Source organism: Littorina saxatilis, unplaced genomic scaffold (assembly GCF_037325665.1).
Source record: "Littorina saxatilis isolate snail1 unplaced genomic scaffold, US_GU_Lsax_2.0 scaffold_1496, whole genome shotgun sequence".
In the NCBI taxonomy this organism is placed as follows: Eukaryota; Metazoa; Mollusca; class Gastropoda; order Littorinimorpha; family Littorinidae; genus Littorina; species Littorina saxatilis.
Window position 1 is genome coordinate 1 of NW_027128881.1, and position 20,245 is coordinate 20,245.

The 20,245-nt window shown below is 42.2% G+C and overlaps 1 protein-coding gene across 1 annotated transcript; it reads left to right on the forward strand.

Moving 5' to 3' along the window:
• The first annotated feature begins 6,414 nt into the window (after positions 1 to 6,414).
• LOC138957203 (uncharacterized) lies at positions 6,415 to 19,550 on the forward strand. Its single transcript, XM_070328358.1, has 4 exons — positions 6,415 to 6,454; positions 6,892 to 7,044; positions 18,597 to 18,929; positions 19,222 to 19,550. Exons 1-4 carry the CDS (start codon positions 6,415 to 6,417, stop codon positions 19,548 to 19,550), a joined length of 855 nt encoding a protein of 284 aa, XP_070184459.1.
• Positions 19,551 to 20,245: the final 695 nt, after the last annotated feature.

The window sequence follows — 20,245 nt, forward strand, 5'->3', positions numbered from 1 at the left end:
ATTCCCATGCCTGATACAAGTTTAGTTCAAATTCTCTGCAGTCTACAAACTCACACAAAAAAATTGATCTACTAAGGCAGTAAAACAACTGAAATGGACAAATTCACAACCAATGGTAGTGACCATTATGTCTAGACAAAACCATAATAAATTGTTATTCCATTGGAACATTGGTATATTCATACGTGTACTGATTTGGCTAGTTTTAGTTTTGGGGACTGCTACTAGCAATGATTGAGTGGGCATACTGACTACTCAGTAGGATGATGTTTTGACTAAAATTATAATCAGGAATGCGCATCACTTTCTGGCATGCATGAATTGCATCAAGGGTAAAAGAAGACATCGCACAAACTTTACAAATTACTGACTGCAAAACAAGCTCTACCAGAATCGATTCTATAATAGGAATATATACGAGGAAGAGTCTCACAATCACTGAATCAGTGGTAGTTTCTTACCAGTTGGTGGACATCAAACGATCGAGAGACTCGCTAAAATCGTCTCTGTCGGGTGTTTCCTCAACCTCAGCATCGGACAGCTCAGGTTCAAACTGGTATGGTTGAAGATCGTGTTCATTCAAAACCTCAAAATCACTACTGTAGCACGATAGTTCCAGTGAAGAAACGCTGCTTGTTTCACTGTTTTCTTCATGGTCTGCCATGCCAATACAGCTGCTGACGTCACTGCGAGGGGAGATCAGCCATGGCTGCGTTTTAGATTCTTACTTCCCTTACCCTTAATTGCAGGTATGAAAACCCACTTTCATTGATCGATATCTATTAAACCAAAGGACTTTGCTTGCCAATATTTTGCATCTGGTACTATTTAGTAATGTTCTCTCAGCAGAATGTTTTTGACCGAGCAATGTGGTTGACCTTTAATACTTTGATTAGATACTGCTCCTTTTAGGTATGAAATGATAGCATGTGCATGTGTGTAGGTAAGCGAGCGCACGCTCGCGCGCGCGAGCATGTGTGTGTGTATATGTGTGCATGTGTGTGTGTGTGTGTGTGTGCGTGTGTGTGTGTGTGTGTGTGTGTGTAAGTGTGTGTGAGCTTGTGTGTGCGTGTGTGTGTATACGAGGGTGTGTGTGTGGATGTGTGTGTGTGTGTGTGTGTGTATGTGCGCAGTCTTTGCTTTCGTTTACAATTATTCTCTGTAGTATGTTCCAAGGACAGGTTGGAAGATTAGGCTAAGCCTAAAACCTTTATCCTTATGTAATAAAGTTCTGAGTTCTGAGTTCTGAGCTCTCTCTCTCTCTCTCTCCTCTCTCTCTCTCTCTCTCTCTCTCTCTCTCTCTCTCTCTCTCTCTCTCTCTCTCTCTCTCTCTCTCTCTCTCCTTTGCTGGGCCGTCAAGGTGCAACTCTCTTCCTTCGAATGTTAAAACTAGCAAATCTGTAAATATCTTTAAATCTTCCTTAAAAAAACATCTAAACTGTTCTCTGTAAGTACACACCCACGGTGACATAATTATGTGAATCTTACAGTTCTGTCTAATGTATACTATATTAATATTACTATATAATTATATTCACGTCATATTACATATTAATAGCATATAGTATTCATATTGTTTTACTTCGTATATTTATTAGACTGTGTGTTTCGTGTGGCCGTGGTGCTTATGCCTATTTACTGTACATTTACATGTTATGCCTATATGATTTCATTATATTATGTTGGTTATATGCGTGCGGATGTGTTAGTGTGAATGTAAAGGGCACGTTGTAAGATTAGGCCCTTGGCTTAAAATGTTTACCATTTATGTCAATAAAATGTTCTAAGTCTAAGTCTAAGTCTCTCTCACTCTCTCTCTCTCTCTCTCTCTCTCTCTCTCATCTCTCTCTCTCTCTCTCTCTCTCTCTCTCTCTCTCTCTCTCTCTCTCTCTCTCTCTCTCTCTTCCTCTCTGTACACACTTAGCAAGAGAATGTAGGCGAAGGTTACCCTAAGCTGTCACTATGTTACTAATTGAAATCAGTGCTTTTTCAAGAGGCAATTGTTAAAGCAAGGTTTGTCATGAAAGACTGATGTAAAGGGCTTTCAAGTACATGATGAGAGAGCAGCAGACACAACAATTGCAATTCACTGTAAAGGATCCTACTTCATAGGTCACACATCATTGGTCCGGTTGAGTTGACCACCGTCGTCAGCTGGAAATGTTTATTGTCGCCGTGTTCCTGTCAAACCAACCGAGCTACACCCGTTTGTTCTTTTACACAAGGATTGTTAATTTATATGAATACAAGGTACAACTTGGCAAACTAAAACAAGTTAACTGTATTATGTCCATATGACGAGAATGAGTTCTGAATATACATTAAAATACTTTAGCCCGGGACAAACATTACTCTAAATGCAGACGCCTTCCAACGCATATAGATAGGAAACTGTTCCGTACCATTTTGGTTGGAATTAAATTGTTCTATTGTGGATAGTCACTATTATTCAGTTGCTCTGGATCGCACGCGATGGTCGGTTGGGCAGTCAGATATGTTTGTCAGTGCCAGACCTATTAAGTTAGGGGATGGTTGGAATACAACATAGTGTAGATATGCGGTTCGGAGGTCTATTCTACACGTCATAAAAAAGTAGGCACATGGGTTTTAGTTTTTTTTAAATTATAACTAGTTTACGTCATTGAAACGACCAAATGGCTTGGAAGATTTTCTTATCTTTTCATCGTACCAAATCAACTTTGGGGAGGGGGTTGGGGTGCACATAAAAAATATTCTTACTCACACAAAAAAAACTTAAAAAAATCAGAATTCGTTGCCCACTAGATGCTTTGTGTAGCAATAAGCTGTTGTTAACCCGTGATTTGTAAAAATGTAAAAAAAAATAATTACAAATCACGGAGCGCGCCCCGCCAGTTGTAAAAACATTTTTACAAATCGCGGGGCGCGCCTCGCTATTTGTAAAAATGTTTTTACAAATCACGTTTTTGCGCCCGATATTTTCTTGTCATCCTCAAAGTCAAGGGACAAAAACGAAACCCCTTGACTTTAGGGGTATTGCGACTCTGTTAATTTTAAGATTGGTTTTTTTCTTCATTACTAGGATGTCCCATCATTGGGAAATTCCGGTCGCTTCCTCCCAGTGGAAAGCTAGCAGTGACAGAGTCGCACTACCCCAAAGTCAAGGGATCTATTAGTCCCGTTTCGCCGTTATCCCAATTCGCCCCCATCGCATTTTGGCGACATTTCTCAGGCCAAGTGTCATTTTACCACCATGTCATGTACCATTAGCTCCACATCCCATTTTGGCGCAATCCCGGATCGCCGTTATCCCATTTCGCCCCAATCCCAGTAGCTTAACATCCCAAGTCAAGGGATCTATTAGATTTCTAGATTGTCTCATCGCTGGAAGATTCGGGTCGCTTCTTCCCAATAAAAAGCTAGCAGCAACAGAGTCGCGCTACCCTTAAGTCAAGGGATCTATTGGATTTTTTTTGATTTTTTTTTCATTACTAGATTGCCCGAACGCTGCGAAAGTCGGGTCGCTTCCACCCAATGGAAAGCTAGCAGCAACAGAGTCGCACTATCCCCAAGTCAAGGGATATATTAGATTATTTTTTTTCATTACTAGATTGTTCCATTGCTGGGAAATTCGGGTCGCTTCCTCCAAATGGAAAGCTAGCAGCAACTACAGAGTCGCGCTACCCCGAAAGTCAAGGGATCTATAAGATTTTTTTTCAGATTTGTTTTTCATTTATAGATTGTCCCATCGCTGGGAAATTAGGGTCACTTCCTCCCAGTGGAAAGCTAGCAGCAACCTAGTCGTGCTACCCCAAAGTCAAGGGATCTATTATATATATTTTTGTGTATGTATTTCTTGTCCCATCGCTTGCTAGCTTTCCACTGGGAGGAAGCGATCCGAATTTCTCAGCGATGGGACAAGAAAGACATGAAAAAAGAATTACATTTTTTGTTTAAATTTTTACAAATCACGGGTTAACAGGCGTCCTTATTGCGTGCCTTACGAGAAACAGATCGCGTGCAAAAAAACCACGTAATGCTGTGTAGTATTCTTTGTGCTTTGGTTTATCGTCTCTAATTGACCCTATTCTGAGGTCTAAATCTTTCCTATTATCTTTCCGACTCATGCAATGTCACTTTTCTTTGAGATGTTTTGCGAGGAGTTGTGAGCTGAGAATACAGGCGTGTAAGTAGAACGCAAAAATCACACCTTGACTCGATCGGACAGACTGGTTCATGTAAGAGCACTTGACAGTCTCTGTCTCTTATCCCCGGTAGGATCATAAAATCGTGGAATCTGCTGATGTTCGTACTCCCCATCTACTTAGCTTCGTCCAAATAGGCCCACTTCAAACATCACACGCGGAAGACACGACTTGAGCTGGACACCACAGTCATGTTCGAACCACGCACCAAGACACCACGCACCAGTCAGCATTGAAAACAATGTTTTCGCGAGAAATTGACATAAATAAAATCAATCTAAATTGTTAAAAATAAGAGAAAAAAGAAATCAAAGACGGACTCTTGAAGAAGTAACGTTTCACTCAGATATATTTTATCCAGCCGGTCATGTCTTTCATTCATCCCTTTTCTTCTGACAGAAATAAAATAACACAAGAGAAATGAACATATGTAAGTAGGATTAAAAGCAAACGGCAAGTTGTGTGAAAAATGTTACTGACCACCACGTGCATGCACATATTTGCTGCCCCCCCCCCCCCCCCCTCAACATCGTAATCGTATCGGCTCTGTATCCCTTTGCCCTCGACCTCTTCCCGAACACCTCCCCCCCCCCCCCCCCCACCCCCTTCCTTTCTTTTTAGTAAATCCCCCCTCAGTCGGAGCGGCAGTTGTCACCACGCATTCGACTTCTTTTTTTTTTTTTAAATAGTATCTCCTTTACAAGCTGATCTGATAATAAAATATCTTATTTTTGTAAGCCCTTAGAAAAAATCTCCCTAGAAAGAAATGGGTTAAAGCATGATGCTATTAAAATATTGACGGGTGAATGCCGGCTACACAAACACACGTACCAAAGTACTCATCCTCCCCGAAGACGGAATGTGACCCCCAATGTGGTGGGAACTTAAAAGCGGTCACATACGCGTTTTTCTCCTAGGTACGGGGAGAACGCAGAAAAAGAAAAAGTAGAAGAATGGCCTTTCCGAGCATAATTATATAGCCAGTTAAACAATTTCATTATTTGTAGTTTCAGAGATATGGAGCTTCAAAGTACTGATCCTTATTTTCTGGGAGCATATTTCAGAAGCAGTTATAAATTACATCCAGTGATGCAGTCCACCTGACCTGATCGTGACCTATACTGCTGGCGCTGGTGGTCACATTACCTTTTCGGTCCACGGCGGGTTATGCAACACAAAGGTGCAGACAGGCCTCTTTTTCACCTAACCAAGGTTACGAATGTTAGTGACCTGATCGTGACCTACGCTGCCGGCGCCGTGTCTCGGTCACATCAATCAATCAATCAATATGAGGCCTATATTGGGGCGGGGATATAGCTCAGTTGGTAGCGCGCTGGATTTGTATTCAGTTGGCCGCTGTTAGCGTGAGTTCGATCCCAGGTTCGGCGGAAATTTATTTCAGAGTCAACTTTGTGTGCAGACTCTCTTCGGTGTCCAACCCCCCCCCCCCACCCCCCGTGTACACTACATTGGGTGTGCACGTTAAAGATCCCACGATTGACAAAAGGGTCTTTCCTAGCAAAATTGCTTAGGCACAGCCGGTTAATAATTGTCTACCTATACCCGTGTGACTTGGAATAATAGGCCGTGAAAGGTAAATATGCGCCGAAATGGCTGCAATTACTGGCCGTATAAAATTTCATCTCACACGGCATTACTGCAGAGCGCCTAGAACTGTACCCACGGAATATGCGCGATATAAGCGTCATTGATTGATTGATTGATTGATATTGCTATTTCATATGTTACGTGGATTTCCATTGGTCAATTGGGCAAAACTGAGCTCAGTGCAAAAGTGATATCGACGACATTTCCTTTATTGCTTCCCCACTTCAAAAGCAAAAACACCTAAATTTAAAAACAAACAAATATATACACAAAGAAAAAAGCCAAGCACCCCCCTTCAATTTCGCAATGACTGATTTTTAAAGTTCTGGTATGGAAACAGTAAGTTCAGGAGCTCGGTTTGACAAATGTTATCGACAAGAGCAACTCTTTGGAAATAACATCACACAAGAAAACTCCAGTTTTGATTGGTTTTAATCGTGATTTGGTACCTTGCCAAAAAGTGACGTTTTAACCCTAAAACAGTACCCCTGATAAGTATGGAGCTGCAAGCTGAAAAAGACAGGTTTAGGTAAATGTGTCATGAAAAAAATGTAATTGAGAGTGCTCAGATGGCATACGCGATTCAAAAGTTCAATATCGAGTGAAACCCCCGCGTGCCCGGATGACGGCGTCAACCCTGCGTCTCATCCCTCCAGTCAAACGTCGGATCTGTTCACGGGTCACTTGCAACCACTCACGATGCAAAGCTGCCTCCAATTCACGTAATGTCTGCACAGGAGGCTGCAGAGCTTGTATACGACGCCCCAGGATGTCCCAAACATGCTCCAGCGGATTAAGATCTGGACTCATTGCCGGCCATGGGAGTGTTGTTACAGCGTTGTTCTGGAGGTAGTCCACTACTGCCCTGGATCGATGAGGCCTGGCGTTATCATCCATGTACACGGGTCTTGTGGCAAGTGGGTGGTTGTCAAAATGAGTAACGACAACAGGTTCCAGGACATGTCGCATATACTGATCACCCGTGAGGTTGCCACGTACGGTGACAAGGTCTAGCTTGCAGTCATGGGAAATGCAACCCCAAACCATGACTGACCCGCCACCGAATGGAACAGTTTGTCTGATGTTCCTGGGTGTATAGGCCGTGTTCCTGTGCCTCCATACCCTCAGTCGGCCGTCAGTGACATGGAGAAGGAATCTGCTTTCGTCCGACCAGTGGATCCTCCTCCACGTTCTCAGGTTCCATCTTTGCCGTGCCAGACACCATGCCAAGCGTCTTCTCTTGTGGTCATCTGTCAGTCGGGGACGCTTAATGACTCTTCGGGCTGCCATTCCTGCAGCTTTCAAGCGGTTTCGTACGGTCCTGGTTGACAGATGTCGATTTGGAAGCCATGCTCGTTTCAGGACGGTACTCGTTGAAAATGGCTCACGCCGAATTATTCGGAGAAAAGCTCGGTCTTCACGTTCTGACGTCACACGGGGTCGCCCTGACTGTGGACGGTCCTTCACAGCACCAGTCTGACGATGTTTGCGTACCAAACGGCTGATGACTGTGTAGTGGTAGCCAAGTTGACGACCAATCGCTTTGAAGGATGCTCCTGTAGCATGCATTCCTATAATCTGCCATCGGATCGCCTCTGATAATCGTCTTCTCGCCATGTTCACAGAGAATGTTTGCAAATTGTCGTCGCCCAGTGTTAAATACAGAAATTTGCAGCGTGAGCATACTGCCTTTTTTAACATTCATGGGTTGCATGCTGCACGTGCTTCTCACAGGCAGTGGCGACACAATCTTGACGCGTGAACTTCCCAACCTTATTATGGAAACCCATGTATGTCATTACGAAGAAAAAAAATGGTAAAACAAATTTGACTCAATTATTATCACAAATTCATTCGGGGGGTGCTTGGCTTTTTTCTTTGTGTATATATGAAAATGTAATGATCCCAGAATTTAGTTGATCAAGTGACTAAAGACTTTTTGAAAGAAAAGCCATTTTGAAATACTGAAAAGTCAATCAATCAATCAATCAAAGTACAAGAAAAGAGAGAACAAAAAGAAATAATAATCAGAGGGAGGGATATGGAACAGCCAAAACTGAGACAAATACTTTTGTAATTTCTTTAATCAATCAATCAATCAATGACGCTTATATCGCGCATATTCCGTGGGTACAGTTCTAGGCGCTCTGCAGTGATGCCGTGTGAGATAAAATTTTATACGGCCAGTAATTGCAGCCATTTCGGCGCATATTTACCTTTCACGGCCTATTATTCCAAGTCACACGGGTATAGGTAGACAATTATTAACTGTGCCTAAGCAATTTTGCCAGGAAAGACCCTTTTGTCAATCGTGGGATCTTTAACGTGCACACCCAATGTAGTGTACACGGGGGGAGGGTTCGGACACCGAAGAGAGTCTGCACACAAAGTTGACTCTGAAATAAATTTCCGCCGAACCTGGGATCGAACTCACGCTGACAGCGGCCAACTGAATACAAATCCAGCGCGCTACCAACTGAGCTATATCCCCGCCCTAGGCAAGTAAATACAAAATGTCCAAAGAATTAGCAATATATCTAACATTGACAGACTGTGTGATGATATCTTCGACCTCCGGTCTCGATTTTGATATCACTGTCAAAACAGACCATAGCAGAAGATATCATCACACAGTCCGTCAATATTGGGTAATATCGCGCGTATTCCGTGGGTACAGTTCTAAGCGCAGGGATTTTTTTTATATTTAAAAAAAAATTGTTTATGCAATTATCGCGCACATATTCAAGGCGCAGGGATTTATTTATGCCGTGTGAGATGGAATTTTTTTTACACAATACATCACGCATTCACATCGGCCAGCAGATCGCAGCCATTTTGGCGCATATCCTACTTTTCACGGCCTATTATTCCAAGTCACACGGGTATTTTGGTGGACATTTTTATCTATGCCTATACAATTTTGCCAGGAAAGACCCTTTTGTCAATCGTGGGATCTTTAACGTGCACACCCCAATGTAGTGTACACGAAGGGAACTCGGTTTTTCGTCTCACCCGAAAGACTAGCACTTGAACCCACCACCTAGGTTAGGAAAGGGGGGAGAAAATTGTTAACGCCCTGACCCAGGGTCGAACTCGCAACCTCTCGCTTCCGAGCGCAAGTGCGTTACCACTCGGCCACCCAGTCCTTGACTTCGGTCCACAGTGGGTTATGCAACACACTGGCGCAGGCAGGTCTCTTTTTAACCTGACCAAAGCTGCGAATGTTAGTCAAATCAAATTTATTGTTTTTTGGGGTCCCGCCAACCACTTTGGGTCACATCATGACCAAAATCACACGAATGTTAGTGACCTGATCGTGACCTAATGAGTAATAAATATAGAATGTGTAAAAATCCCACACAACTACCTAAGGTCGGACCCAAACTACTACAAAGTCACACACAAACACCAATAGTTAGGACACAACTACCTAAGGTCGGACCCAAACTACTACAAAGTCACACACAAACACCAATAGTTAGGACACAACTACCTAAAGTCAGACCCAAACTACTACAAAGTCACACACAAACACCAATAGTTAGGACACACCTACCTAAGGTCGGTCCCATACTACTACAAAGTCACACACAAACACCAATAGTTAGGACACTGGGCAAGAGTTCACACACAAATACCTATCAGATCGCACCCAAACTACTAACAATTATACAAGGGCAGGTAAGACATACTATATCCTGAGTTATCTCTCTTGGAAATTATAATGAATTTATTAAAGAGACTATAAACCCCAGCTCTAATTATAGGATCTTAGGGGACTTTTTCTAACTCTAAGCTCTCAAATAACTATCATACATACTAAACAATGTAAGATGGTAGAGCACGTGGCCAAATTAATTTGCGGCGACCAGGGTTCGAACATGCAACCGTATGAATACAAGTCCAAGGCGCTACCACTGCGCCAAGAAGGTCGCCGTACACTGCTTAGTCCATTATGACCGTATTTAAACTGCCACAACTTCTTTATTTTGCATAGGAACAATATTGTTCTTATATCAAATTAGGTATTTGGTTGTAGACCATGGCGCTTTGAGGTAATTGCTTTGGTATGATAAGATAAAGCGCGGCCGGTATAAATAGCCAAATTTCATTTTCATTCAAACAGATACACAAAGAGATGGAGAGAGATACAGAGAGGGAAATGAACAATTTGGAGCGCCCACTCGAATCTGAGCGTATTTGGGGCGGCTGGTCACAATTTATTGACACCAGGGACCCGTTTTCTGTTATGGAGCAACCAATATTGCCTCCCCAATCCGGGATTCGAACCAGCGCAATGCGCTAACAGACTTCGCTTCTTGTCCCCACTAAGGGAAAGAAAGAGAGATAATAATACAACTTCTGTTTCGACTCAGGCCACATTTCGGGGCTTTACTCCGGGTTCTCCAGTCTGCTCCCCCCTCAAAAATATTCTCAAAAAAATTAATGTTTACTAGGTTGGGTCTGGTGCACTCCAAAGTTGCGAGTTTGCCTTTGCTGAGAGGGCTGCCCAAAATACTGAACTAATTTTCAGTCCCTTTTAAGTATAATTCTCTTTAAATATTGTAATTATTGTATTTAAATTGCATAGATGTAATCTACATACTCTTCTGAATAATTTGATATAAGAACAATCTTGTTCCGATGAAAAATAAAAAAGTTGTGGCAGTTTAAAAACGGTCATTATGGACTAAGCAGTGTACTTGAATAAATTCATTATAATTTCCAAGAGAGATAACTCATGATATAGTATGTCTTGCTACTGACAGTAAGAAAACACGAGTTACCTGCCCCTGTATAATTGTTAGTAGTTTGGGTGGGAACCGTTGGCATTTGGGTGTGAACTCTTGCCCAATGTACTAACTATTGGTGTTTGTGTGTGACTTTGTAGAAGTTTGGGTCCGACCTTAGGTAGTTGTGTGCGACTTTTACACACAAATTCTGCACACAAATGCCAAGGTACCCTTATAACCACCTCTGTGTGTGTGTGTGTGTGTGTGTGTGTGTGTGAATGTATGTATGTGTGTGTGTTTGGAAAGTGAGAGCTAATCGGACGTTTGTTAGTGCTCGACTGTCATCGCATCGCCGCTTGACGCTTCAGCGTTCTTGTTTTGTCTTGCATTGTGTCTCCAGCCTTTCAACAAGAATGCAGAACACAGAGTTAATTGTTCTATTTTGGCCAGTCAATACCATAATGGGACTGTCCCGAGAACATTGGGATTTCTAGTTTGGTTTAATATGTCAAAGAGTCGCAGAATGAAATAATTCAGGTAGGTGGTTAGTTCTTGTACTTAGGTAAAAAAAAAAGCCGTTAAACACATCCTTCACTTCGGTATCGAGTCTGATTTATACATCCATCTTGTATTGAAAAGCACTCTTCCGACAAAAAGAGCAACTTTGTCACAGAGCTACGGCGTAGCTTCGCATGTCAAAACTTGCGAAGAAAAGTACTTTGCCGTAGCTGCGGGTTTCTGATATGAAGACTTCAAGACGCTTTGGGAAGTCGACTTCGGTCTCAATTAAAGACAGGCTTTATCAACAGTTTCTGGTTGTGCTAGAGAACATTCTGGCTGCTCTATATAAAGAGCTAGCATTTTCAAAGAATTTGATTTGTGTCGACATACAAGTGGAAATAATAAGCGTCGTTATGGCGAGAGATCAAACTTTTGAAATCTAAACAGTAAATTGACGGCTGGTAAGACAAACATTGTTTAAAAAGGAACAAAAAGTCTTGTGAGTTGACTGGTGCATTTTAGGTGCAGTTATATTCACTTGATGACGGGAAATTAAGCTACCGAAAACCATGCAACTTTCCCTTGTTAATATTCTAGTCAACTTGGATTTCCATGCATTCGATACGGTTTGATCCTGTGCATATGTATATTGAGTATTGGGCGCATAAAAAACGTACTGCCCGAACAAGGCTACCATCACACATGCACACGCACACACACACACACACACACACACACACATACCCACACACACACACACACACACACACACACACACACACATATTCACACACACACACACACACACACACACACACACACACACACACACACACTCACACACACACACACACACACACACACACACACACCGTGCAAGGGCGGATCAATTCACTTTGGAGGGGGGGTTACAAAATGACTGCGAAGATACAAGTTGACGGCGCTAAAGGCGCCTAAGCCTCTAGGGGGGCCCGGGGGCATGCCCCCCCCCCCGGAAATATTTTTATCCAAGGAAGCAAAATAGAGCTTTCTGGTGCATCCTGAGCCAATAAATTACCTCTTTTTGGGGGGGTGGGGGGGGGGGGGGTTACGTAACCCGCGTAACCCACCCCCCCCCCCAGATCCGCCCTTGCACACCGACTGTGTTTTTTGGCATGACTAGGTAAACTTACAATGCTCTGCAAAATGGTTTTATTGAAAACTTTGCAATGCCAAAGAGATCAATATTATACTGGCATGGGTATCGGAAGTGAATGTTAAAGCAGCATGTCTGTATGATAGATAAATTGTTTAAACACACATTCATGTTTGAACACTCGTTGAACTTTTTGTTCCCACGTAACCTTGCAGTACCGGTTTTGTGTGTGCATTTTAGAACACTCATTCCTACATTATCAATTCAGAAAGGTAGAATATTGAATATACCGCATGATGAGAGAGTATGTGTTAAATGCAAGTCTGGTGATATACACGACTAATTTCATTAAATTTGTCAATGTACGTTTTTGAAAGTTTAGGATAGAAGTTAGTACCTGTGTATTTTCGGAGGAATTCAAACGCACTAAAATGTAAAGATTTATTTCAATAAACAAAGAAGCGATTGTTTTTGAATTCAATGTATTCTATTAAACACATAATGAAACAATTCAGATTTTTGTTTTCATGATGATTTATTTTACCCTTCTGGTAAACACGTATTGAAACAGAAAATTATATTTTAGTTTATTTTGAGTTGTGTATGATTGATAATTGTGAAGAGTTGTGTTTGTTATCATTTTGTTTTCGTTTGCTATTGATTAAATATAGCTATTCTGATGGACACGAGGGGGAATTCGGGGGCTGTGATTGGATGGTCTCAACATCATCATCAAAGCATAATGCTTCGGAAGTCGGCCATTTTTGCCAATATCCAAAAGCATATTGGCAATAACAAAGACGCATGGTTCCGGTTTACCCATCTGTACTACGCGATGTTAACAATCGACAACAGCAAACACTGATAACTTGAAATTCTTCTCGGGAATGTTTTTCAGCTTTACAAATGTCGATAGCATACCCTTTTCTGCAAACTTCCCGATGAAACAGGACTAAACCAATTATTTTCTGTCCCTAAACACCACAAAATGCCCAAAGTCGAAAGATGTACAAACAGCCGTTTTTGTGTGCCTGTGTGAGCATTGATGCCGACTGACACAAACTTTCGACTCCTCGGCATTATACTTGTCTCGTCTAAATATCGGACCCTATTGCTACGCTGACAACACAATAGCTGTTAATGTACTTATCCCATGACCTGCCACTTTGTTTCTGTTAGCGGAGGAGGTGAATACGCTGCGTTGTCCGTGGTTACCGAAACGTAATTCATGGTTATAGCCCAAATCCACACAACCGTTCTAGCTTCCGTTCCAAGCCGTCCTGAGGACGACTGCCACAACAATGAGACGCTGCGCAAACATCAAGGTCCCCTTCCGATCCCTCCCATTCCCGTGCCATTCCTTGGTCGCTACGGGAACGGGACCTAGAACGGATGTGTGGATTGGGGAGCGAAGCATTTTCCTAATACATATAAAATAGAGAATACTTCATGTCCTACGGGCTAAATATTTCGCCTCTTATACCCCCATTCCACACATTCGTTCTAGGTCCCGTTCCCGTTCTCGTTATACTGTGCGTCTTCAATCAATAAGGACACAAAGCACGTACGCTCTTGCTTCAACGCTTGATAACCAAAAACTGGAGTTGTAGAAATGTTTGTTTAAAAGTAATTTTTAACATGTGACCTAAAGTGTTTATTTGCAATAACATTGACCACCAGACAGTCTTTTTCAACAAACAGAAAAACGGTTATTATATCATTTACTCACCCCCCGCGGGTTATGGGGAAGAATTTACCCGATGCTCCAAAGAATGTCGTGGGAGGCGACTAACGGATTCTGTTTCTCTTTTTACCCTTGTTAAGTGTTTCTTGTATAGAATATGGTTAATTTTTGTAAAGATTTTTAGTCAAGCAGTATGTAGGAGGTGTTGGGTCCTTTGTGCTGGAAACTTGCATTCTCCCAGTAAGGTGATATATTGTACTGCGTTGCAAGCCCCTGGAGCAAATTTTTGATTAGTTCTTTTGTGAACAAGAAACAATTGGCAAGTGGCTCTATCCCATCTCCCCCCTTTCCCCGTCGCGATATAACCTTCGTGGTTGAAACGACGTTAAACACCAAATAAAGAAAGAAAGAAGAAAGAAATCTTTTACTCGCGATTTTTTAAGATAAGCTGCTGCATGTGGCAAACCCCCTTCTGTCTTCTTCGATACGGCTCTGCTGGACTGATGACCGGTAAAGAGATATACCATGTGTACTTTCTCCCCAACTATTGTTTGATTAAGTAGCTTGCTTACATTTATGTTTATCTTTAGTCGCCTAAAGGAAACTGTATGCATAGCACTTACACAAAACAAGAAAAACAAGAGGCGAAGCCTTCAAGGCTCCCGTAAGAAGTCGACAAACAGTAGCACAAACTCAATCACTCCGTCGCACACACACACACACACACATACACACACACACACACATACACACACACACACACACACACACACACACACACCCACACACACACACACACAAACACACACACACACACACAGTTAAAACTAACGCATCATATCTACTCCATGTATAATTTTCAAAAGAAGGCAAACAGATAAAACGACTGTGTATGTGTTGTTGGTGTAGTTGTCCCTGAAGGAGATCGTGTGCAATCCTCTCTCTCACACACACACACACACACACACACACACACACACACACACACACACACACACACACACACACACACACACACACACACTCACACGCACACACGGACACACTATTAAACTGCATCAGCATAATTATCATGGCAAAGCTTATCTACAATCATTAACCTACCCTAGAGCTTGCGTATCAAGATAATATATTCTTGGAATTGTCATACGACTAATATAAGAGTAAGAGTTAAAGATATGGGCGTCACGATGGCCACATTCAGACAGGTTCACATGAGGTTATTTTCCCTGGTCCTCGCACTCCAAAGTCAATGATATTTTCCAGTGACACGTTGTCCTGCTGGCAACCAGCTCCGCGTGCTTGGGCATGAACGGTCACAAAGAAGACCATTATCTCTCATATACTGGCTGTGTGAAAGCTATTAAGGTCAATAACAGAAAAACCGTGTACTTCCTCACTGCAGCCCTGGGAAGCTTTTTAATCCTGTCCCACTCAATTATCGGGATGTTCCTGTGGTAGCACAACCTCTTGTTTAGAGTACACTATGCACTATGTCTTTGTATCAGAGAGGTGTAATGTTAATTTGGAAGGACATCCTTTCCTGAAACAAATGAAAAGTTGGATTACAACGCTGCAGTGTTCTCTGCCCTGGATTGTAGCTTGCCCGTCGTAAATCAGCAGTAGATATGAGGGTACTGTGTTCAATTGGAAATCTACCATCACCTTATCTGTCTTTTGCACTGCAGACACTAAGCAATAGGTACCTGCCATGTGGCCACTTTTTCCACTGCTGTCCTCAGTCTTATACTTTTCATCAAGACTTGTCACCATGCCGAGTGGATCTAAATTCGGAAGTCGCCATGTGGCTGAGGCATATCTGACATACTCTCATGGTCGATCTTGTTGTAGCTTATCCTCCTTTCTGAAACAAAAGGCAAAATGCGATTAGTTGTGATGACTACAACCTACACAAATATAAATAGTGTTTTGATACTGAATGGTCGGGTTATACAAGCCACTTTACCTATGCAGCATGGGAACCATACAATATGCGAAACATATCAACTGACTGCAGCAGCCTGGTTCTTAAAATAATTCTGACGGTCAACACAGTCAACACACTATTCACAGTCCATTTGTTTGGACGACTGTCGTTGTCTCAAAACTCGCATTCTACCTGCTGTCCAAAAGAAGCTAATCTTACGTTGTGCTGCCTTGAAAGAAAATGCCAACAAAGACAAGGAAGCTGTTGCAATGTAAGTTTACCAAACGTTAGCGAATCATGATAGTGCGTAAACAGCAAACAGTACAATCAAAGAATGAAACGCGATGCAGATTTATAGATCTAGCATTCAAAAACTGTCTTTCAAATTTAAGGAAGTTGTTGCAAGGTACCAAATTTTACAGACAGAACCTTGACAGAGCATGTTTTGAAGAGGGTCACCATGGGGGGGTCTGTGCACGTGCACGTTGAGGCCAAAAGTGCCACGGTGCCACGCACGGTGCACGTTACGAAAAAAACTCCATGCACGGTGCACGCCGGTGTAGCAGCCTATTTTGAAGCAGCCCAGTTTGACCGGGAGGTCATTCTGGGCTAGTCAGTTTTGACACCCCCCCCCCCCCCTAGTCAATTTTGACCCCCTCTGCAAACTTCAAGAATGAGTACATTTAAGACCTTTAGAAACAATAGTTATGCATACTGTATATAACTACATAATTATCCTCCCGTCAAAATCAGCTAGCCCAGAATGACCCCCCCATCAAAAAAATACTTTAGGACCTTTTAAAACGAAATATATGTATATGTGCACACTATTTGTTGGATAAATGATTTTTTTTAAATCGAAAAAAACACAAAAATAAACTTACTTTAAAAAAAAAGTTTCGACGCTTCCCTTCAAACTTCAAGAATAAGTACATTGGGTCCTTTTAAAACGAAATGTACCCATATATGTATGCATCTATGCATCCCCACCATTTTTTTTTTTTTTTTTTGGGGGGGGGGGGCATTCATTCTGGGCTAGCCCAGAATGACCTCCCGTCAAAATCAGCTAGTCCAGAATGACTGCCCCCCCCCTTTATTCTTGAAGTTTGAAGGGAAGTGTCGAAACTTTTTTTTTTAAGTTGTTTTTTGAATTTTTTTAAAATCATTTATTAAACAAATAGTGTGCACATAATGATACATATATTTTGTTTTAAAAGGTCCTAAAGTACTTATTCTTGAAGTTTGAAGTGGAGGTCAAACCTGACTGGTCTAGTCAGTTTTGACTGGGGGTCATTCTGGGCTAGTTGATTTTGACGGGAGGTCATTCTAGGCTAGCTAGTTTGAAGGGGAGGTCAAAACTGACTGACCTAGCCGAGATGCATAGATGCATTTATTCATTTGTACATTTCGTTTTAAAAGGTCCTAGTGTACTTATTCTTGAAGTTTCAAAGGAGGTGTCAAAACACTTTTTTAATTTTTTTAATTTTTAATTTTGTTATTTTAGATCATTTTTCCAACAAATATATATTTCGTTTTAAAAGGTCCTAACATACTTATTCTTGAAGTTTGAAGGGGAGGTCAAAACTGACTGGGGGGGGGGGGGTCAAAATTGGCTAGCCCAGAATGACCTCTCAGTCAAAATCAGCTAGCCCAGAATGACCTCCCGGTCAAAACTGACTATGTGTCAAAATGGCCTGTTACACCGGACCTCTGTGCACGGTGCACGCTACGAGAATTTCCCCATTCCCATGCACGTTACGTCCAAAAAGCCCATTCCCGGTGCACGTGGTAAAGCATCGACCCCCTCTTTGAAACTGAGGCAAAATTGTAATAATTTTGACTTTGAGAAAAGATTCTTTCCGTTTCCTTATATCTGCATCTTCAAATAAATGGTATTATCAGTAAGCTTAGATGACACGTTGTAAGAGTGGGAGACACTAGATCTGTCTGTACTTACCGGGGACACGACTGCCAGATCGACACTGCGCTTTCGACAGCTCTTCCTCGCGCAGACACTGGAAAAACGCTGTGCAGATCAAACTGTTGAAAATCTCCTTTGGTATCTTCTTTATCTATTTTTCTGGAGCTAAGAAACCGAACAATGTGAAATCGTCTTCCCCGAATCGGCGAATGCAGAGGTGAGAACTGAAAAGTGAATCTATACCACAATCCTTCACGCGACCTGACCTGATCTTGACCCCTGACCCACACGACACAAACCAGTCGGCTGCTTTTACCCCCCAACACGGTTAACCCCCCCCCACCACCCGTTTTCTTTGGATAATTATACACTTTAACTACACACATGCCGACGAAATGTTGATCATTGCTTCAATACTTTGAAGATGTTGCTTGAATAATAACCAGGTGAAATTAGTATTTCGGTGTTCAGTAAAATGTTAAAGTTTCTATCACATACACACGCACGCACAGACAGACACAGTTTACCATTGCATAGGCTACACTTACGTGAGCCAAAAAAACACAAACAGCGACATAGTCCCCATGGATAAAAAAAACAAACTTGTCATACATTTACAATAATTCCAAATTATTCTTTTGCAACAAAGAAGGTCAAGAGACATTTACAGAACATAGAGCTTGATAAAGCCGAAATATCAATGTACAAATTGGATCACGTGGCTCCGAACAGCTGGTTGCGGAAAGCCCACTCTACCTGTGAAATTATGATAACTGCGCGTATATAATTATATACAACTCGAGGTAAAAACACCACTATGTCGACATTGCCTAGTTATCTTATTTTCCGTGAGTTTCAATCACACAATCTGATTTTTGACATATTTATTTATTTATGTTGCAGATTTACCCAATTTGAACTTAACATCGTCTGCTGACAACAACTGCACCTTCCAACGTGATATTGACCCTGACCAGCGAAGCTGTGTAGTACCTGAAGGTCAACCAATCAGAGTACAGTGTAGCGCAGTCAGCAATCCTGAGATCGCCAACATCACGTGGACATCTCCAGCAGGACTGACAAATGGACAGGGTGGTAACGGTCAACTGGTCATCCCGTCTGCTGACAGACACGCTCACAACACACAGTTCATCTGCACGGCCACCACAGGAAACTCCCCGCCTGACTCGCGTCTGCCCCTGACAAACTCCACGTTTCTCCGTGTCTATGTGGCCTGTGAGTGTAACACCTTGACTCTGTGTGTGTGTGTATGTGTGTGTGTGTGTGTGTGTGTGTGTGTGTGTGTGCGTGAGTGTGCGTGTGTATATATATATATATATATATATATATATATATATATATATATATATATATAATATATATATATATATATATATGTGTGTGTGTGTGTGTGTGTGTGTGTGTGTATGTGTGTGTGTGTGTGTGTGTCGTGTGTGTGTGTGTGTGTGTGTGTACACTGATTTTGTTTGCGAACATGCACACACTTCCTGGGTTTGTTTCTGTCAAGACCCATCAAGTGTAAAGGCATTGGAACTGAACAACGTTGCCACCAACCTTACCGTGAATGAGAGTGACGTCACCCCCGTCAACCTGACGTGTCGCTCTGACGGGCGTCCGACTCCCAGGACGCAACTCGTCAGGAAGCATGACGGGACGGTGCTTAAGACGGTGACCGGGGGCTCGTACACAGATGTTGATGACGACACAGTTGTGGATCACGTGATCAGCCCTGCAAGGTGTGAGGACACCGGGACCTACATGTGTGTCTCTGACAACCAGCTGGGACCAGAGGAGCGACTGGCACTCAGCTTGTTCGTCAACTGTAAGTGTTGCTAGGTATTCTTTTGGAATGTGTTGACACAGGTTAAAGGCACAGTCAGCTTCCCGTTAACCATCACATACACTGTCAGGCTTTACACACAGTACAAACACCCTTTCATTTAAACACTCATCGCTTGAGAACATCCTAGGTGCCCTCCGTAAAGAGCGAGACATTTTCAAAGAATTTATTTGTGCGTTGTTTATCTTATCCCTGAGCCATCGTGAACCCGTGTGATCCAGTTTCCTTTTTTTTCTCACAATTTAGAATCGTCAGTTTGTGATTTCAATGCGATTCACTGTAAGATTATCTGCTATAGCACATTATTGTGTACCTCTGAATCTAAAACGCAACAAACAGCTACGAGTCACACGAACTGAGCTATGGCGGTTGACCGTTCAAAGGAAGTGGCGCTATGCAGAACCATCGTCTGCTACGCGAAACACGTTTTGCGTGACACGTTTCTGGGCTTTTCTTTTTTTCAAACTTTCAAAACTTCGAATTCACAACCGTCGTACGAAGAAGAAGAAAACTTCGAATTGTACTGATCTTGTCTTGATGAAAAAAGAATTCTTTTATGATTTAAGAATGTTCGTTTAACAAGCTGTCAATGTATTATTGAGATTTTAAAAGTTAGGTCTAGCGCCAAAACGAGGCGTCCGATTGTCTGATCAGACAATCCGGCTGGCGACGCAAAAATAAATTCTTTGAA

Bases quoted from the DNA above. Each gene is read 5' to 3' on its own strand.
- LOC138957203 (XM_070328358.1), top strand. From the start codon at position 6,415: ATGACGGCGTCAACCCTGCGTCTCATCCCTCCAGTCAAAC. The intron at 6,455-6,891 runs GTCGGATCTGTT...CTGGGTGTATAG, and splicing joins TCTCATCCCTCCAGTCAAAC to GCCGTGTTCCTGTGCCTCCA. The intron at 7,045-18,596 runs GTCAGTCGGGGA...TTTATGTTGCAG, and splicing joins GTCTTCTCTTGTGGTCATCT to ATTTACCCAATTTGAACTTA.